The sequence below is a fragment of the Bos indicus x Bos taurus genome, chromosome 1 (genome assembly GCF_003369695.1).
Source record: "Bos indicus x Bos taurus breed Angus x Brahman F1 hybrid chromosome 1, Bos_hybrid_MaternalHap_v2.0, whole genome shotgun sequence".
Taxonomy (NCBI): domain Eukaryota; kingdom Metazoa; phylum Chordata; class Mammalia; order Artiodactyla; family Bovidae; genus Bos; species Bos indicus x Bos taurus.
This window is the reverse complement of record NC_040076.1, coordinates 68,844,479-68,866,281: the sequence shown is the minus strand read 5'-3', so window position 1 is coordinate 68,866,281 and position 21,803 is coordinate 68,844,479. Positions and strand designations below refer to the sequence as shown.

Genomic DNA, 21,803 nt, shown 5'->3' with positions numbered 1-21,803 from the left:
ACTGATGAGATGCACCATAGCAAGATTCTGGATGGCGAGAACATTCTAACCCACTTCAACTAGAGCTTGAGATCTTTTTGTAATAACCTCATAGAGTGGGGTTCACAAGGGGTGAACATAAACCCTTAGTGGTGGAGAAAGCTTTACACGTCTTCCAGACAGAACTTCTGTGACAATGGCAAGGTTCTGTATCTTCACTGTTTAAAAAGGTAGCCACTAGTCGCATGTGACTAAATTTAAAAATTCCGGGGACTTTTAAGTTAAGAATCCGCCTGCCAATGCACGGGACAGGAGTTCAACGCCCGGTCAGGGAAGATCATACATGCCCCGGAGCAACTAAGCCCACGTGCCACAACTACTGAGGTCAGAGTGCTTAGAGTCTGAGCTCCACAAGAGAATCCACAGCAACGAGAAGCCCAAGCACAGAGTAGTCGTCTCTGGTGACCACAGCTAGACAAAGCCCATGGGCAGCAAGGAAGACCTAGCGCAATCAAAACAACAACAACAACAACCCATGATGTTGGATACACGCAAGCGGCAAGGAAACCCTATTAAACAGCACATTTAGACCCTTCTACTTACACCGTGATCTGCAGCTTGGGTCGGCAGCTTGTGAGGAAAGCATAACCTCCTATCCTGCCTCAGATGTACTCAATCAGTCGATCAGATTACCCATTTTAACAAAATTCCAGGTGATTCATATGAGTTTGAGAAGCAATGTGCTAGAAATCTCTTAACTTCTACACAGTTTTTCCCTTTTATTCACCAAAGAACTGCCTGCATGAAATGTCCACCCTCTGGCCTTAATTCTTGCTCCTGGCCACAAAGTTCAAAATCGAATCCCCTTTTCCTAGCAAGAGCCTTTCCAAGTATTTAAGAAGCTACTAAATTCTTCCCTCACCCACCTTTTCCTCCCCGTCCCATTTTCACGAAGTTGAATACGCAGAACTTCAACTACTTCTGTGACAGCCAAGGCTCCAAACTGGGTTCCTTGACTCGGCTGCAAAGCACGTGTCAAAGCCAAGCGAGTCTACGAGCAGGCTGCCCTCTAGATCCTAAAGAGCCTAACAGTTCCTGGTCTCTGGGTTTCGCAAACCAACTTCCCCAAGCCGAAGCAGGGTCGGCCCTCCTGCTTGGCTCTTTTGATCTCACCCAGAGCCCAGCTTCCGTCACTCCACTCCATTCCTCCTGGTCCCCATTCACGCCACGAAATACTCTTCTTTCCTTTCCCCGGTAGGTACCTGATTCAGAATACTCGGTCGAGATATGATGCCCCGCAGATCGATGTACACGGGGGAAGAGAGCCCACTCTTCAGCACGAAGTTCCCAAACTTAAAAGCCTGCACATCGTACAGACCCGTTACCAATGACCCCAAAAGGGCATCAGCCGCCGCCATGGTCCCGCTCTCCCAGTTCACTCCAAACTCCAAACCTCAGCTTGCCGCGGCGCCCGATGACGCCACCTGAGAAGTCCCGCCTCTTCCGCCCCCTTTTCCGGCGGCTGGGCGGGGTAGCTGGCTGCGCGCGGCTCCGGGTCCCAAGTAAAGAGGAAGATGAATTTATACTTTGGTATCAAGGTTATCCAGGAGGAATATCATGCCAGCCACTCTGAAAATCTAAGCATATTTTGTATTCACAAATCAGTTCCTTAGAGGAAATTCCCTTTATGGGTAGATGGCAATACTTTAAAGATAATTACCGTTAAAACCGTAAGGCTCATACTTGTTACTCATCAAATTGATTCTGACTCATTTGAAGAACTGACTTATTGGAAAAGATCCTGATGCTGGGAAGGATTGAAGTCGGGAGGAGAAGGGGATGACAGAGGATGAGATGGTTGGATGGCATCACCGACTCGATGGACATGAGTTTGAGTAAGCTCTGGGAGTTGGTGATGGACAGGGAGGCCTGGCGTGCTGCAGTCCATGGGGTTGCAAAGAGTCGGACACGACTGAGCGACTGAACTGAACTGAAATTGATTGTTATTTCTGTTTTATTTTCTTGATGTATGTCTGTGTTTTCTGTGAAGACAAGATGACCAGCCAGCGTGAAGGAGCCCATACTTTTGACAGTTCTCGTTTCAAATAAATGCAATAAAATCTTGATGAAATGGAAACCAAACTTTAAGATATTTCTATTCTTGTTTGCAAAATAAACTAATCATAATACTTCAATCCCTAATACTTGTCAACCTAAAGAATAAAATGGCCAGTTACTGTACCAGCAAGATGAGTTTTATTTGGGAATGGCAGAGGAATTGTATTATCAGCATGGAAACTGTGGCAAACCATAAGCAATCCTGAAGAACAAAGGAGAGGAATGCTACTTTATGAAGACACCCCGGAAATTGGGAGGGTTTTCTTCGAAGGAAAGTTCTTTGGAGTAAATCAAGAGTTCAGGGTGGTGACAGTTTCTTATGGGCTGACAGTTTCTTGGTTGCTTTTCATTGGCTGCATTGTTGGTGGGCAAGGAAAAAAATCTTCCATCCTCATGCTAAGAAGTTAAGTAAACCTCTTCCTACCCAGGGATGTAAAATAAGGTGCACAGGGTGGTATGTGCTTTTGTGTGCAACAGAGCTCCTCCTTCAGGGCTTCCTCCCTCCACTTTAAATGAGATTTTTCCTTTACAGTATAAATTTTAACACACTCTAGTTAATTGACAATATACTATGAATTAGTTTCATTTGCATTTGGGTGGCACATACAGACTCTTTCAAAGCCTGATTACATCTGCACAGTCTAATCCAGACTCCTGGAGTCCATGATATATTGTGTAAACTTGTGAGATCCATCCCCTATGGCCTAACAATTTTCTAACTAAGTTGCCAAATGAAACACCAGAATGAAGTTAACAACATACATTGAGGCTTATTTGGCATTTTTAGATAGAGAAATACCTTAGAGTATTTCTTCAGGCTACAAAATTGTTCTTTTCTTTCCAAAATGCTGGGCAAAATGTGTTTTAATAAAAGTGCAATATTTTCATCTTGTCAAAGGCTTTCATATATTTGGAGGAAGAACAAAAAAAATTACTCTTTTACTGGACATTTTAATTCGAAAGAAAACAGAAGACCACCAGAAATAATCTTTAATATAGTATATTTATAGGAATGCATAACTTGAGATGTACATTTTGAAGCTTCATCCATAACTTAGAACATTTACTGTAATGATAATAACAAGACAGCAAGTCATCACTTTACAACATTACACATGAGTGATTTTGACTTACAAATAAAATATTTACAACCTACCTTTACAAAACAACATTGTGTGCATACAAAATGAACAACTGCAGAAAAATTTAAAAATAATGAGACAACCAAAAACCCAGAAGATACACTTAAGGCAGACCAGCAAGACACTGAAATAATTAAGGCTGTGGAATTCTTCTGCACCTTGAAAATATAGAGCTATTTATCAATACTGTGGAGTGATTTTAAATCAATTGTTACAAGCCTGATGGAAGTATGTACTTATATGTATATGTGTAATGGTCCCTATGGGGAAACCTGTCCACTTATGGATAAGGCCCTTTATCTGAATGGCCAGAGAAGCCCACCCCCAAACTCTCAAACGATCTGGTGGGGAGGAATCACTCAAAACCAAGAGGTGCCAATAAAATTTGCAAACCAACTGTTAAATATTCAAATATAAAGATTCTTCTGACTCCAGGCAAACAATAACCTAAATGATGGTCCCATTATGTTTCAAGCTTTGTTCATTTGGCTTTGTAGCTTCAAAAGACAGCAAATAAATCCCCAGTGAGTAGACTCTAACTCTACCCATCAGCCCTAATGGTTTTGAATGGCCCTAAATGGTTTTCTACTAGAAAACTGATCCACCTGGGCTGTCTTCAAATGGATAGATTTCTGCATATGAGCAATAACATATACATACATATTATACACTATATACATGTACAGATGTACATATATCCAGATTTTCCAACAGTTTGCACTTTGATCACTACTGTTCTCTGACTAGGATCTCGTTCTGAAGAACATGTTTAGTTTTTTCACAGTCTTCACATTTGTCCTAACTACTAGTTTTACTCACTCACCTTCCCCATAGAGTAGGCCAAAGTTTGGCAGAAACAGAAGTAAAAGCACCGGGGTCAAAAAAATCAATCATAGAGATGACGTATATGGCTTAAGTTAGTAAGAGAAGATGTATGTTTTGTTACCTTCAAATTCATAACCACAGTCTTTGAGATCATAGTAACAGTCCCCATAATACTCCAAGATGTGGCTTCATTTCTTGATGGAAGTCGGGCATTGATGTAACTCTTACACTAGCTATTCATCAGCTAGTAAATTCATTTGCACTCTTTTCCATTTCTTCAGCCATCCTCATTATCCAAAATAAGTTATCTGAATAAGCAGTTAATCTTGTTCATCTGAATAAAAACTGACCACAATTTAGAATCTCCCAGCAAACAGGCTAACAGGAAACACAATAGCCCATGAGTATTAATTTCAATCTTTTCATAAATGTCCGTTAAAGATGAAAATTTGTCTTAGAGTAATTGTTTTTTCCTCTCTTCTAACTTCTACATATATTGAAAATGAGGAAGAAATGTCTTTCATAGAAAATACGGCCTGTGTTCTACGATTTTTGTGTATATTTCTCACGTGAATAATATTCTCTATTAAAGATATCTAATGCTATGGATAAATTTCAGCTGTTTTTAACCCTCTAGAATTAATGAAACAAAGAACCTTTTAGTTTTTAGAAAATGTATATTAACATAGTAGCTCCCCTTTTCTTAGTAGAGAATGGGCACATCTTACCTTTTCTAACTCCACCTTGGGTTTAGTTATTCATTTCCAAATGATCCCTAGATTTTAAATAGCTAAGAAAACTGTAATGCTAATAAACCCACTGAAAGCTCACATTCTGTGGTTGCCTAACCCAGACTCCACGGAGATGCTACACAGGAGGGCAATAAATAAGCCCCACATTTCTCAAAACTGAACAAGGATGTGGTGAGTTTGCACTTTTTCCCTCCTCTATCAAATTTACGGGACAAAGTTTTACTTAATATACAGAAATAACCAGCATCTAGTTTATAACATATTTGCCCCTTTGTAGTCTCACAAATCTAAATGTCCATGCTCTTCCACAAGGCAAGAAAAAAGTAACAACTGACTCACCAGCACTAAATCATGGAGACTATGGAAAAACAAATATGCTACTTCCAGAACATCTAGTTATCTTAAAAAAAAGAAAAAGATCCAAAGTTTTCCCTCCAAAAACTAACAGTTCATTTCTACACCCGTGCATTTAATTTGCCTCTTATTATAGAAACCTGTGAGATTCTAAAGAAATGAGTTGTGATATCAGAAAATATTTTATTCTCATCTCTGCCCTCCCAGTGAGGAAAGTGGCTGTTTGGGCTTTTCTCTGTCAATTTTTCTAGAGCATAAAGCTTGAGAAGAGAGTTGTGGTTGCTTTGGAGGGCATCTTACTCTGTGCTTCTGCCATAAGACATACTCGAGAAAACAGTTTATTGACAAACACTTCATCAGCTCTCCTAACCTTTTTCTGTAAATAAGCTTTTAAATGATCGAAATTACAGGCTAAGATCAAATAACATTCAGACAAAGAGCACCTAGTACTTCCAATTAAAATCAATTTACAGAATTTAATCTCATAAGTTTGTAAATGGTATCTAAAGACATGAATATTGAAATCTTGGAATGTTCAAAGTTACCATCAATAAAATTCTTAGCACTGGCAGTGTGTAGCACTTTTTAAAAAATCAAAGTATTTTCTAGACATCCCAACTAAGGTATTTTCCCCACATTCCTATAAGATTAATTCCTCCCTCCTTCCCCCAACTCCCATTTTCACAATGGGGATATTTGGGGCAGAAAAAAACAGACTTTCTGTAAGAAAGGACGAATCAGGAACAGCTGAGGTTGAAACTCAAGAATTCCTGGGCTCACCCTATGTTCAGATGGTTTCATTTAAAAGATATTTTAAAGAAAAAATGCTGCAATATCAGTCAGTCTAAATACAATGAACTTCTTTGTCTCCCATCCTCCCCTCTGAAAGGCACTGCTATTTATAAAGACTTGTGAACCACAAAGCGGTGCGGCCAGCTTTCCCTCTGCTTCCTCTGTTCCCCCCAAGAGTGTTTATGGCTGTGAGAGACCTGAAGGACACCTCCAACATTACAGTTTTTTTTCTTAAAAATTTTCTCACATTCAGCTCTAAGTGGATATAAATCTGTTTAATTTGAAACCAATGTAAAAGATGTAGTAAATTACTATATATACCTTTAAAAAATTATTGTGGGTTGTCCCTGATCTTTTCCTTCTTTCTGCATCCCATCTTTATACAACAAAAAAACCCAAAACCCTATACAATGGATATAAGCCAAGCAAGAAACTTGTGACTTTAACCAATATTTATTTTTCCCATTTCAACTGGAAGTTCATTCTTACTGATTCCTAGTTAAGTTTTGATTGCAAAAATTACCATAATTAGAAGGGGACTATTTTCTCATCTCTCCCCTCTTCTCTACCACAAAGTAATAAATCTCTCTGCCAAAATAGGTACAAGAAAGTGGTTCCTAATCCTTCATCCCTCACCACAGTTGCCCACAGAGCAACTAGAGTATATATCCCAGCCCATCTTCTAGGATTCCTTGTTGTTTCCAACTTGCTAAAGAGAATTCCTGAACCAGGAACACAATTGACTCATCCTCATTGGGAAGGACCAGGAGCTTTGCAGATAGGATGTCTCCCTGTTGGCTTTCTTCAGTTATCAAACCATATAAAATATATACCCTTTCTCTTGGGGCCTCTATTAAATTCATTCTATTCTAATGATTGTACTTTGGCTCCAGTTAACAAAATCATACTTGCCTTCCATCTGGACCATTCCAACTCTGATGTGAAAGCTGTTATAAATGCTTTGGCTCTAACATTCTTGCCCTCCCAACAGCACAATTTCATTAATGCTCTCCTGTGCAGTCTGGACACCATTATCCTTCTCAAGCAAAAACTCAGCTTGTCTCCTACATGGTCATAAAAACTCATAAAGATTCAGCAGGGGGCTTTTTAGTTCTCACCCACAGTGGACGGAAAATAACTTGCCAAGCCATACTGTACAGATATTCAGAATCCTCAGTGCCTGTATCTACCCCATGATGAGCCCGAGGGACCAGGCTTTCTTCTTTTATGTTATATCTCATAACAAAGACATGTTTACTAAAAGAGTTTTTAGTAAACTTGTTTTAAATTTCAAAATATTGTATCATATAGCATTGGTATAGAACTATGGGTTTAAATGAAGAAAATGAAGGGTTAGAGAGCTCTGAGAAAGTAGCCTTGGTGGCCCAGGGCCATTCGAAAACTAGGAAACAAATACAGTCAGAATCAGTTTCCACTTATTTGGTTAATCCTGAAAATACATAAGTGCTATCTAGTCTTATTGCTTGTACTTTCTACTAATTTATTAGTCTATAATCTTAGATGGGATGAGGTGGAGCATGGATGAAGAAATTGACTTTGAAGTCGATGGAAAAGAATGATGAGTATTTTTAATTCTACATTTCCACTGCAGGAATAAGTATTTTATATATTAAAGTTCAGGCTTAGTTTCCATCATTCTTCTTCATTAAGATAGGTTTATAGTTCTATTTATCCTTCATAAACTCTCTGCTTGCACTTCTGTGCTGCATGATTTTAATTTTCTCAGTCTTTTTATAAGAGAGAAGCAATGCCATTAAACCTGATTTGAACAAACACTTAAGTTATATTTTTTAAAATAGCATTTGCATAAGAGTAATTTAAAAAACACATTCTAGGAAACAAAAGATGGCTCATGTACAAAACACAAAAACAAATCTCCCAAAAACCGAGGAAAAAGAAAGAAAAAAAGAGACCATGAAATGCCCAGGTTTAATTTTTTTTCCGCCAGTGGAAAAAAAAGCAGTTCATAACCATCTTGTATGGAGAATATATACCAGAAAGCAGCGTCGGCCTCAAAATGCAATTAGTCCTTTTAGTCCAGGGAAATATTGGTGGCTGAGCAGTGATAGATATTGCAATTGCAGTTAAAACTCAATGCTCTGTTAGGATGATGTATCAGATTTTATTCCATGGCTTCAAAAAGGACTTGGGACCAGGCCTTTGAAAGGCCTGTATGGCTGCTTCCTTTTGGTAAGCACCCCTTCATTTCCATAAAGGGTTAGAAATAAAGCAGGCTAGCTTTCTGAGGACTGCATTCTACAGCTGCAGAAGACATCAGAAAGTGTGGGTACGTTCTTCACAGGAACTGCAGGAAAGGTTTCTATTTGCACTTTTGCATGAACCTGTTTTACTCGTTACCTATTTCAAATCAAGTGTAGACATAAAAAATAGCCCCACAACTCATGCTGTATTTGGATTTATTCCCTGGCAGGCTTTCCTGCCAGATGAACTCTGAGCTGCCAGTGAATCCGGGGATAGCATTTCATAAACAGAACCTAAGTTAGTCAAATACCTGTGACCGAGAGAAAAATCTTCTCACTCACAGATTGCAAAAGGGTAACATTGCTTTCTCTTAATGCACAGGTTCTGGTAAAATAGTTCTATACAAGATTTATAAAAGGCTCTAAAAAAAAAAAAACAAAACCTGTCATCTAATTGTGCTTAGTCAAAACAATGTAATGCTTCGGTACATAAGTTACTGTCTTAACTGGAGCACTCAAAGTTACTTAAGATTGATTTCATATATATCTCTATATTATAAAACTCTGAAAGTTGAATGTGATATATTTTTACTGTATGTGTACATGTATCCTATTAAGAAACTATATGTAAGTAATCTAAACCGGCACAGTTGACATACATGACATCTCTGTTAAATAGAACTTCTTGCTTAAAATTTCAGCAAAGGCAGGAACCTTTATACTTTCTTCAGTGATCTTATGTTTTGCCAAGTTAACCACTCATTTTGGAACACAGTTAAAATGTCATAACAGCTGCTATTCTTGTTATCTCCGCCTCTCTTCTGAATAATTTCCGTGACTCTACATCTGTATCTCTTCTGAACGACCTTCTGGAAAGTCCCTGGATTTAGGGTGATTTCACTGCTGCTCAGACCTTGACAAACCACTGAGGAGGTTTAAGAGGTACATCTCTCAATCCAGAGAACCACATGGAGTGAATGATGGACAGAATTATTTACAGACACATTCAGTCTTGCTTTGGTTCACACTGCACTTCCATGTGAAACCACGAGGGCTGGGAGATGGCTACGTGCCTTGGTTTAGCCGATTGACAATGTAGCTCTTGACGTTGGGAATGGGGCGCACATCATTCTGATGCTTGCGGCGCTCGATGAAGCACGCCAAGCGGGAGGTGTCCAGGGGGATCTTGGAGTAGCTGCCATTGTGGGGCTGCAGCCACGGATGCTGCAGGCAGGTGGCTGCTGTGGGCCGCCTCCGAAAGTCTTCCTGTAGGATCACATTGATGAAATCTCTGGCAGCATTGCTCACACCGCAGAAGTACTCATGGGGGAAGCTGAAGTCCACCCTGCACACATTGATACATGTCTCCTCCTTGCTCTCATCCAAGAAGGGGGAGACCCCACTCAGCATGACGTATGTCAAAACCCCGATGCTCCAGATGTCGGTGCCCAGGGATACAGGGATGCCCTGGATCACTTCTGGGGCAGCAAACTCGGGGTTCCCCAGAAGGTGGTGGATATGGAAGTGACCTGAGATCTGGACAGCATCCTCCAAGTCAATGAGCTTCACTCGAGGCACTGGAATCCGTAGGTCAATGAGCAGGTTTTCAGGCTGTGGAGATCCAAGGAGGTGGGGAGGAAAGAAGGCAAGTTCAGCTCTGTTTTGACTTTCTGTAGGACTCCAGCCACTCCAACATGGTTCTGCTATTCTTTGATAAAGTCTGTAGTGTGTGGGATGTTCCCTATGCTTCAAACTGAACTAAACTCTGAGGCTGGATGGTACTTCAGAGAAATTGGTTGACACTGAAAATCCTGTCTTTTTAACTAGCCCTTCTGCACTGAAAGAGTAAATTATTTATTTGGGGGGAACAGGGGCTTCTTTAGAAAAAGACAGCAACATTTAGTGATTCCTTCTATAAAGTTAGACAAAGTGGTTAAAGCCCACCTACATTCTCTTAGCCCAGATATTATGTGACTCTGATGTGTTCTCATTAATTCAATAATAACACACAAATTGTGTGACAACCCATTTTGTGTTTAATATTCATAGGGATTCTAATGCAAGGAAATAAAATGAGAATTTATATTCCTCAAGGGCAATGACTGGCAGGTTGAACTTAAGCACTTCTCTGCTGGGGTTGCTGTTTATTGTTACCTTTATGTCCAAATGTGCAACTCTGCAGTTATGAAGGTACTGCAGGGCTTCCATGATGTCTCGAATGTAGAAAGCTACTTTTTCTTCCATCAGCTCATCATGATTCATAAGATAGTCTAAGAGTCGGCCATCGTCCATCCTGAGAAAAGGGAGGAAAAGGCCAAGGAAATATGTTTGCAAAGAAAACAAAAAAAATAGCACACATATAAATCTGTAACATTGCTAATATTTCTCCTATTTCCTATTATAAATGAAGACCAGTGTTGCAAGACATGTAAATTTTAGTTAGAGTCCAAAGTTAGTATAATGTTCAGAACTTACATTAAAAAGATAGATAAATAGATATGGAGGAGATAGAAAGAGATAGAAATAGATGGACAGATAAGAGAGAGATGCATGCTTCAGGAAATAAATCTGTATAATCTTAAGACACATTGTGAATGCCTGCTAAGTTACTTCCGTTGTGTCCAACTCTACAATGCTATGGACTATAGCCCGGCAGACTCTGTCCATTGAAATTGCTCACAAGAAAAGTCTGACATCCCTTTAAGAGAGGTTGCTGCTGCTACTGCTGCTAAGTCGCTTCAATCGCTCAATTGTGTCTGACTCTGTGCGACCCCATAGACGGCAGCCCACCAGGCTTCCCCATCCCTGGGATTCTCCAGGCAAGAACACTGGAGTGGGTTGCCATTTCCTTCTCCAATGTAGGAAAGTGAAAAGTGAGAGTGAAGTCGCTCAGTCGTGCCCGACTCTTAGCGACCCCATAGACTGCAACCTACCAGGCTCCTTCATCCATGGGATTTTCCAGGCAAGAGTACTGGAGTGGGGTGCCATTGCCTTCTCCTTTAAGAGAGGTTAGATTGCAAAATAGAGAAAGGGAGGAGACAGAGAGAGATCTTGCAACTGTCTGAATAACTGGAATCTGGTGGCTTCAAGGAGCCTCACATGTGTTTTGCAAATTGCTTTTCCTTTGTCAGCTTTTAGTTGGGGAAAAGTAGCCAGTAGGCAAAATTTGACCTTGACATTCACAATCCCTTCTTGAATCCTACTCCTCCTGGGCAACTATCCAACTTTAAAAACTATGCCTGAGAGCCTGCTACGAGGAGCCAGCCAAACCTAGACTTGAATGCTGGTTCTGCCACAGACAGGCCGGGGGCTTGGAACAAGTCATTTAAACTCTCTGTGTTTTGCTTTCTTCATCTTTAAAGTGAGAGTAACAACAACAGTAACAATCCCTATTTCATCTATGAGGACTGTTGATGGATCAAGTGAGACAATGAGGCATTAAAGCATAACTGGTAGCAATAGTAAGAAAGCAACGAATGGCAACTATCTTCAGGTACCCTGTGCCCTCTTTAGCAGGGAGTGACCAGATGTCAGGCGGCTGTTCTCTAACGTGCACTGGGCCATTGAGGACCATCCCCGGAGAGGCCCAGGCAGAGGAACCTGAGCCAGAATCAGAAGCTACTTTTGAGCACAGCTGACATCCTCCCACCAAGTTCCCATTCTCTTCTCTAGCTTGTTCCTTCCCACCAGCTTGTTTTCTTCTCCTGCTTTCCTTGACAGGCTCAGAGGCCTAAATCACAGTTGAAAGCTGTAAATGGAGGTGCTTCTCTACTGAAGACAAGTACATGTGGAGCCATACACAGTACTAGTCTCCAGTATAAATGTCTGTCTTCTCTCCAGACCCAGGGCCTCATCACACCAACCAGACAACATTTCTATGAGGGACCCATACTTCTGAAAAGACTGTCCTCTTGGGCCTCTGTAAGATTTCTCTAAACAACAGGGCATGATCTCTGTTCTTAGCTTGGGGAAGGAGTGGGAAGGATGTGACCTTATTGCTCCCTTCTAGGACCCAGTATGTAGCCCAAAGTATACAGGGATACATACTGGAATGAGTGGAAGTTTTTGAAGGTCTGGAATGAGAGGAAGTCTGGAATGAGTGGAAGGTTTTGAAAGTAAGATTCTACCCTGAAAGGACTTTCTTGGGGGTAGATTGGGGATGCTATAGCAGTAGATGAGAGGAGCAACCCCATGTCCAAGGAGTGGCAGCTGCACAGGTGCAGGAGGACCTAGAGGAGCTACTCCACGTTCAAGATCAGGAGGGGCAGCCCTGAGGAGATACCCCTCGTCCAAGGTAAGCAGCAGGGCTGCGCTTTGCTGGAGCAGCCGTGAAGAGATACCCCACGACCAAGGTAAGAGAAACCCAAAAAGACGGTAGATGTTGCGAGAAGGCATCAGAGGGCAGACATACTGAAACCATAATAACAGAAAACTAGCCAATCTGATCACATGGACCATAGCCTTGTCTAACTCAATGAAACTAAGCCATGCTGTGTGGGGCCACCCAGGACGGACAGGTCATGGTGGAGAGGTCTGACAGAATGTGGTCCACTGGAGAAGGGCATGGCAAACCACTTCAGTATTCTTGCCTTGAGAACCCCATGAACAGTATGAAAAGGCAAAATGATAGGATACTGAAAGAGGAACTCCCCAGGTCAGTAGGTGCCCAATATGCTACTGGAGATCAGTGGAGAAATAACTCCAGAAAGAATGAAGGGATGGAGCCAAAGCAAAAACAACACCCAGTTGTGGATGTGACTGGTGATAGAAGCAAGGTCCAATGCTGTTAAGAGCAACATTGCATAGGAACCTGGAATGTCAGGTCCATGAATCAAGGCAAATTGGAAGTGGTCAAACAGGAGATGGCAAGAGTGAACGTCAACATTCTAGGAATCAGAGAACTAAAATGGACTAGAATGGGTGAATTTAACTCAGATGACCATTATATCTACTACTGTGGGCAGGAATCCCTTAGAAGAAATGGAGTAGCCATCATGGTCAACAACAGAGTCTGAAATGCAGTACTTGGATGCAATCTCAAAAATGACAGAATGATCTCCATTTGCTTCCAAGGCAAACCATTCAATATCATGGTAATCCAAGTCTATGCCCCAACCAGTAATACTGAAGAAGCTGAAGTTGAACAGTTCTATGAAGATGTACAAGACCTTTTAGAACTAACACCCCAAAAAGATGTCCTTTTCATTATAGAGGACTGGAATGCAAAAGTAGGAAGTCAAGAAACACCTGGAGTAACAGGAAAATTTGGCCTTGGAGTACAGAATGAAGCAGGGCAAAGGCTAATAGAGTTTTGCCAAGCGAACGCACTGCTCATAGCAAACACCCTCTTCCAACAACACAAGAGAAGACTCTACACATGGACATCACCAGATGGTCAACACTGAAATCAGACTGATTATATTCTTTGCAGCCAAAGATGGAGAAGCTCTATACAGTCAACAAAAACAAGACCGGGAGCTGACTGTGGCTCAGATCATGAGCTCCTTATTGCCAAATTCAGACTTAAATTGAAGAAAGTAGGGAAAACCACTAGACCATTCAGGTATGACCTAAATCAAATCCCTTATGATTATACAGTAGAAGTGAGAAATAGATTTAAGGGACTAGATCTGATAGATAGAGTGCCTGATGAACTATGGACGGAGGTTTGTGACATTGTACAGGAGACAGGGATCAAGACCATCCCCATGGAAAAGAAATGCAAAAAAGCACAATGGCTGTCTGGGGAGGCCTTACAAATAGCTGTGAAAAGAAGAGAAGCAAAAAGCAAAGGAGAAAAGGAAAGATATAAGCATCTGAATGCAGAGTTCCAAAGAATAGCAAGGAGAGATAAGAAAGCCTTCCTCAGCGATCAATGCAAAGAAATAGAGGAAAACAACAGAATGGGAAAGACTAGGGATCTCTTCAAGAAAATTAGAGATACCAAGGGAACATTTCATGCAAAGATGGGCTCGATAAAGGACAGAAAGGGTATGGACCTAACAGAAGCAGAAGATATTAAGAAGAGGTGGCAAGAATACACAGAAGAACTGTACAAAAAAGATCTTCATGACCCAGATAATCACGATGGTGTGATCACTCACCTAGAGCCAGACAGCCTGGAATGTGAAGTCAAGTGGGCCTTAGAAAGCATCACTATGAACAAAGCTAGTGGAGGTGACAGAATTCCAGTTGAGCTATTTCAAATCCTGAAAGATGATGCTGTGAAAGTGCTGCACTCAATATGCCAGCAAATTTGGAAAACTCAGCAGTGGCCACAGGACTGGAAAAGGTCAGTTTTCATTCCAATCCCAAAGAAAGGCAATGCCAAAGAATGCTCAAACTACTGCACAATTGCACTCATCTCACACGCTAGTAAAGTAATGCTCAAAATTCTCCAAGCCAGGCTTCAAGCAATATGTGAACCGAGAACTTCCAGATGTTCAAGCTGGTTGTAGAAAAGGCAGAGGAACCAGAGATCAAATTGTCAACATCCGCTGGATCATGGAAAAAGCGAGAGAGTTCCAGAAAAACATCTATTTCTGCTTTATTGACTATGCCAAAGCCTTTGACTATGTGGATCACAATAAACTGTGGAAAATTCTGAAAGAGATGGGAATACAAGACCATCTGACCTGCCTCTTGAGAAACCTATATGCAGGTTAGGAAGCAACAGAACTCGACATGGAACAACAGACTGCTTCCAAATAGGCAAAGGAGTACGTCAAGGCTGTATACTGTCACCCTTCTTATTTAACTTCTATGCAGAGTACATCATGAGGAACACTGGGCTGGAAGAAGCACAAGCCGGAATCAAAGTTGCCGGGAGAAATATCAATAACCTCAGATATGCAGATGACACTACCCTTATGGCAGAAAGTGAAGAGGAACTAAAAACCCTCTTGATGAAAGTGAAAGAGGAGAGTGAAAAAGTTGGCTTAAAGCTCAATATTCAGAAAACTAAGATCATGGCATCTGGTCCCATCACTTCATGGGAAACAGTGGAAACAGTGTCAGACTTTATTTTTCTGGGCTCCAAAATCACTGCAGATGGTGATTGCAGCCATGAAATTAAAAGATACTTATTCCTTGGAAGGAAAGTTATGACCCACCTAGATAGCATATTCAAAGGCAGAGACATTACTTTGCCAACAAAGGTCTGTCTAGTCAAGGCTTTGGTTTTTCCAGTGGTCATGTATGGATGTGAGAGTTGGACTGTGAAGAAGGCTGAGCGCTGAAGAATTGATGCTTTTGAACTGTGGTGTTGGAGAAGACTCTTGAGAGTCCCTTGGACTGCAAGGAGATCAAACCAGTCCATTCTGAAGGAGATCAGCCCTGGGATTTCTTTGGAAGGACTGATGCTAAAGCTGAAACTCCAATACTTCGGCCACCTCATGCGAAGAGTTGACTCATTGGAAAAGACCCTGATGCTGGGAGGGATTGGAGGCAGGAGGAGAAGGGGACAACAGAGGATGAGATGGCTGGATGGCATCACTGACTCAATGGACATGAGTCTGAGTGAACTCCGGGAGTTGGTGATGGACAGGGAGGCCTGGCGTGCTGCGATTCATGGGGTCGCAAAGCGTCGGACACGACTGAGCAACTGAACTGAACTGATAGCAGTAGATAGATGCACAGACTCCTCTCTTTCAATTCATTTTCACCCCTGTCAATGAGCCCATTGCCAATAAGCTTTTCCTAAACTCCTGCCCTGCCCGAAAGCCCATAAGAGAAAGAAGATGAAAACTGGAGTGAGACAGATGTGTGTTCAAGTCCCAGCTTCTCCATTTCCTAGTTTTAAGGAGCTACTTTTAATGAACTTCCTTATCTCTGATTTTCTGATCTATAAAATGGGAATCACATTTTTATACAATGGAGGGGAGAGTGCATGTTACATACAACACTTTGTAAGCTAGAGGCATTATATGAAATGTAACTGCCATTTCCATTGTGAGCAAGAAAGAAGCCAAACAGCTGGGGACTGCGTTCAAGAGATGATACTGGTACTTACAGTTCCAAAATGAGGATGTAGGAAGTGGGGGACTCATAGGTGTCATGGAGAGTGATGTATTGGGGGTGCTGCAGGTGCTGAAGCAGGGCAGCCTCGTGGGCAGCCTGCTCTTTTTTCTTCATTTTTTTGCTAACAAATTTCACAGCGACATCTTTGCGAGTAGCTTTGTGAATGCACTTCTTTACTATGGAGAACCGGCCTCTGGAAAACAAAAGGGAGAAAGTGTTTTGCCAAGATTCCTCAATCAACTAGGTATCATTTTATTCAAGGATGCGAGAAGTTTTATCTGAAGTGGTTAGACAGTAACATTTTATTATTATAGAAATCTACCTTTTTTGCATTTTTAACTATAACATTATCATTCAGAATTGTTAACTATAATATTATCTTTCCTTTCTTAGCATTTGAGGGTTCTCCAAGTTGCAAAAAACTAAATAACATTTTTAGTCAATGAACATCAACTACAAGTTCAGTTTCCTGAACAGAGTATATTTCTATAAAATACAACAGTAAGAATATCAAATAAGGAGGAATTCTGCTCTATGATAATTTCAAAACATTTTCTAAAGAGGCAATTTTTTTTCATCTTATTTTATATTTCTTATCCTTTTGTTACAGAAAATTTCCTATATACACAAAAGTAGAGAGAAGAGTATAACAGAATTCTATGTACCCAGCAGCCGGTATCAACAATTATCAACATTTTGCCAAACTTTCATCTACCCTTTACCTATCTCCTGCCCATTTTTTTTTTTGTTTTGTTTTGTTTTTCTGGAGTGTTTTAAGTGTATGTTATTTCTAGAATAAATATTAAGTTTGCATCTCTAGTTTGACAAGGACATTTAAAAATATATCACCACCACTCCATTTTCACATCTAACAAAATTAACTACACCTAAATTAGACAGACTGATTCCCAGACTCACCTACAGGCCTATGGAAGGTAGTAAGAAAGTAATACAGAAGGAGAAACTGGTTGGCAGAGAAGGAGAGAGAGGGAGGGCTGAAGAGGTGACAAGGCAGCAACATTCAGAATCTGTCCATGAGGGGCCCTAACCCAAGAGTAGGGGAGTGAGAAGTCCTAGGGCAGTCCACTCATCTAGCAGAAATGAATGCATCAGATATCATGGGTACCACTAAGCTTGTCCAGTTGACTCCTTGACCTGGCTCTGTGTTCACTAAGCAACTTCCTGATAATAACTTTTTTCACTATAAATTTTCCCCAAAGAAGAGAAGGCCCTAATTAACAAAGTAAGTATTAGACAAGTATTAATTGAATGCCTATTACATGCCAGACATCAATCTTGGCATAGTGAACAAGTATTGGCCAAACTGGCAGTTCTATTTTACATTATCAAGTAATAAGTTGCCATCCTGGGTTTTAACAGCACTCTCTCTTCTTTGTTTCCTATAGGTCACTCCTTCCAGAGGACTTTAAATGCAGGAAAACAACTGATTGCTGAAGAGAGATCTGAATTGGTGGTTATGTCACGGTATTGCTACCTTAATTTTTAAAATATATTTTGTGTTTATCAATGTTATGCATCCTTATGTTTTAAAAAGTCATTAGCCTTAGCAAAGTTTGTCATCAAAATCAGTAATGTCTCATTCTCCATTCATCACCATTTTTCTTCCCGTAGAAGCAGTTTAATGTATTTTGCTGATTTTTCAGATATTTTCTTCTATGGCAGTAAGTATAGTATGTTTTGTATGATTACTTCTTGATTTTTCAGTTTTAGTTATTATCTGTTGACATCCCGCTATGGAAGATGAGATTTTAGCCTCTTTCCTTCCTTTGTCTCTACTGCATAACCACTTTTCCCATTCCCTGTCCTTCCAAGAGAATTATATTGTAATCAATATTCAGTTTTTCCATTATTGCAACTATGTGAAGTGCGGTCACAGTTGAACCTCTAGTAAAGTAAGACAATTTTTCATGTTTGTAGTAAAATGCATTCTTTAATAATTTCTGACAAAGAGTGTATGGGAAATAAGTTGTTTGATATTTACATATCTAAAATGCTTATTCTACATTTATAATTGTTAGGTTAGCTGGGTATAATTCTAGGTTGAAAAAATTTGAAGGAATTATTCTGTTGCCTTCTAACTTCTAGTGTGAATGATGATGTTAACTGTTAATGCCCATAGCATTATTATTCCTAACCCTTTGCATATGATTCTTATAAAAATATTTAATTGTCTTTTCATTGAGATTTCTCTTACATTCTTTAGCTCAACGACCCTTTCTATAGTTCTGCTGGCCAGAAATATTGGATTCCATCAGAATTTTAGCCTCTGCATCATCATATACTTTCACATGAATACCCTTGCGGGTAAAGGAGTAAAAGAAAGAAGAAAAAGGTGAAAATAGGGATCTCATTGCTCTCTTCCTGTTTTTTGGCCATAAAGACGGGTTTCTCTCAGAGAGTTTGCTCTCTGGGGATGCGGGACAGTTCCCTGATTTGGCCCACCCTTGGGTCAAAGCTAGGAGATCAAAGAGAGAAAAAAACCTCAAAGCCCAGAAAACTCACTGCCACTGTCCATGTCTTTTTCAGGTGTTACCCTCCCTCCCCAATCTCCCTGTCGTTAACTTTTCAGGAAGCTCAGAGAGTTGCTGTTTGTGTTTCATCCAGAGATGCTAGTGTAGTCAGTGAGAGAAAAGCCCACAATGCCCTTACTCCATCTTGGCCAGCATCATCAATTGGTTCATGTTAACAACTGGGGACTAGGAAGTTGTTTGGAAGCTCTGAGTTTGTGGATGGAGTCTGTCAACTTGACTCTCACTGTATGGTGAACTGCATGGACTGTTCAGTTGGGGGAAACTTCAAAGTCAGTATCTTTAAATCTTTCCTCTTGAGTTGGTCAAATTTTGCAGAGAAAGATCCTCCAACTTTCTGGCAAGAATGTGAAGCCTTGCTTTTCCACCTCTGGAAGCCTGTTTGGTAAGGGAACAGGGGTCCTCGGTATCTAGCATTTATATATTCTCATAAGGGTCCTGTGTTGGTGATGCCATCCAACCATCTCATCCTCTGTCATCCCCTTCTCCTCCTGCCTTCAAACTTTCCCAGCATCAGGGTCTTTTCAAATGAGTCAGTTCTTCGCATCAGGTGGCCAAAGTATAGGAGTTTCAGCTTCAGCATCAGTCCTTCCAATGAATATTCAGGACTCATCTCTTTTAGGATGGACTGGTTTGATCTCCTTGCAGTCCAAGGGACTCTCAAGAGTCCTTTCCAACAGCACAGTTCAAAAGCATCAATTCTTTGGTGCTCAGCTTTCTTTATAGTCCAACTCTATGGCTATACTGCTGCCTTTTTGGATCCTGTAACCAGGTAGCATTCCCAGGGGATAACTCTTCGGCTTCTTTAAGCTGCAGTGGTGCCTGTATAGTTTATTTCTGGTTAAGTATGCTATGCTCAAGTGCTCTTTACTTCTATGAATGAGCTATAGGAGTGAAGATATTTCTTTTTTGTAATAATTACTGAAGAGCCATTTCTAACAAGATAGCCATATAGACCCAGAATTCTAGGTTTATGTGTGATGGAGAAAGCTGACTCACATATATGACCCTGGCACAGTGGCACAGATATATTTTGTGTCTTATGTAAGTATCTACATGTCTTATTTCCATTCTGTTAACATAACAGCATTTTAAAGGATCTTCTAAAAATATGAAGACTATCTTGGGAGAGAGGAAAATCTTCAGGTTATTGGAGATAAAAAACGTGCCTTAGCCTATGACTATCAACAGCAAATACAGGCTTCGGGGAGGACTTAACTGGTACATCCAGGGGACTGAGCCAGTTTCATTTAGAACCAGATGGGGATTTGATCTGCTTATTATTGGGGCTCACAGTGTGGTAGTGTTTTAGTCACTAAGTCGTGTCTGACTCTTGCGATCCCATGGACTGTAGCCCACTGGGCTCCTCTGTCCATGGGATTCTTCAGGCAAGAATACTGGAGTGGGTTGCCATTTCCTTCTCCAGAGGATCTTCCCAACCCAGGGACTGAACCTGGTTCTCCTGCATTGCAGGCAGATTCTTTACTGCTGATTCACCATGAAGCCCTGGGGGTCATATATAAGCTTCACCAAGTTCAGTATCATGGAGCAAACTAGATTTCAATTACCAAAATTTATTTTTGACAAAAATTACTGTGATGAGAAACAACATATATTAGTAAAAAAAATACAGGCTTAAAGTCAGGTACCCAAGGTTTGAATCCTGGCTGTATACTTACTAGTTGTGGGATCTTGAAAAAGTTACTTAACCTTCTGAGCCTGAGTTTCTTTTATTGGAAATCTACTCAAACACTACCTCATGGTGTTGTAAGGATTAGATTAAATAACTTTTGTATAATATCTGCATAGTATCCAGAGGACTATATTACTCAATAAGCATCATCATCATTCATTACCATGTAGATTTCCACTGGCTCTCCCCCGTTTTTCTGTTTGGCTACCTATGTGAAGAAGATCAGGAAGTAGAGCTAAAGCTGGGTTTTGATGAAAGGAGCTGTAACAAAAGGCAGTGAATTACACTGTGACTCCTGCCTAGGAAAATAAGAATAATGAACATTTTTGCTCTCTCCACAACCTCTGCCACAACCACTTAGGAAATTTTATGCTTCCTTGAGAAATGTCAATTAGAGATGGAGATGATACCAATGGCCCATTGCTAGTGGGTGCTCTCTTATTTACACATCACAGGAGGTGGGTGACTTGCAAGACCTACTCACATTCTCTCACTTAGACCACCTGGAGACCAATATATCACAAGCATGAACCCCTTTTTTTCCTTATCATCAACTATTTTGTGAGACATGCGATACACTATTTTTCACTATTCTGTTAAAAGTCATATTTTTATCCTTTTCATTTTTGAGAACACATTTTTCTAACTAAAGGGGAGAGAGAAAAAGAGAGAGACACTTGAACCCAACAATTAGTGATTATACATTCTTCTAAGGAAGACATGGAACTTCTTATGAAAATTGACCATATACTACTCATAAAGCAAGTCCCAACAAAAATCAGGGAATCAATATCACATAGACCAAATTCTTTAACCACACGGTAATTAAATTAGAAATCAGTAGTAAGAAGATACTTTTTTAAATGGACAGATTTTTAGAAAAGTTCAATCTTCCAAGACTGAACCAGAAAGATATAGACATTATGAACAACACAATTACAAGCACTGAAATTGAAACTGTGATTAAAAATCTCCCAAAAAACAAAAGCCCAGGACCAGATGGCTTCACAAGGGAATTCCATCAAACATGTAGAGAACAGCTAATGCCTATCCTTTGAAAACTCTTTCAAAAAATTGCAGAGGAAGGAACACTTCTAAACTTATTTGATGAGGCCATCACCATGATACCAAAACCAGTCAAAACAACACAAAAAAAGAAAACTATAGGACAATATCACTAATGAATATAGATGCAAAAATCTTCAACAGAATTTTAGCAAACAGAATTCAGCAACACATCAAAAACCTCATACACATAATCAAGTTGGGTTTATTCCAGGAATGCAAGGATTTTTCAATATACACAAATCAATCAATGTGATACACCATATTAACAAACTGAAAGACAAAAATCATAC

At 40.3% G+C, this 21,803-nt stretch overlaps 2 protein-coding genes and 1 long non-coding RNA gene across 14 annotated transcripts in view; 1 reads left to right on the top strand and 2 right to left on the bottom strand.

Moving 5' to 3' along the window:
* The window catches only part of UMPS (uridine monophosphate synthetase), a 49,875-nt gene extending 48,405 nt beyond the window's left edge, over window positions 1-1,470 (bottom strand). The window contains exon 1 of the mRNA XM_027536431.1: window positions 1,242-1,470. Within this exon, the coding sequence (XP_027392232.1) occupies window positions 1,242-1,397 (156 nt within the window). The 5' untranslated portion in view covers window positions 1,398-1,470. The remainder of the gene's footprint in view (window positions 1-1,241) is intronic.
* A 12-nt stretch (window positions 1,471-1,482) lies between these two features.
* On the top strand, window positions 1,483-2,127 carry LOC113889585. Its single transcript, XR_003510299.1, has 2 exons — window positions 1,483-1,874; window positions 2,030-2,127. It is a non-coding gene; the product is annotated as an uncharacterized LOC113889585 (long non-coding RNA).
* A 945-nt stretch (window positions 2,128-3,072) lies between these two features.
* Window positions 3,073-21,803, bottom strand: part of KALRN (kalirin RhoGEF kinase) — a 692,612-nt gene continuing 673,881 nt past the window's right edge. For 7 of the 12 annotated variants that reach the window (XM_027536186.1, XM_027536241.1, XM_027536257.1 and 4 more), the window contains 3 exons: window positions 16,196-16,396; window positions 10,339-10,477; window positions 3,073-9,795 (listed from right to left, as the gene is read on the bottom strand). In XM_027536186.1, the coding sequence (XP_027391987.1) occupies window positions 9,250-9,795; window positions 10,339-10,477; window positions 16,196-16,396 (886 nt within the window). In that variant the 3' untranslated portion in view covers window positions 3,073-9,249. Of the gene's footprint in view, window positions 9,796-10,338; window positions 10,478-16,195; window positions 16,397-21,803 lie in introns of those variants that run through there. The other 5 variants (XM_027536213.1, XM_027536204.1, XM_027536222.1 and 2 more) reach the window with 2 other exon arrangements.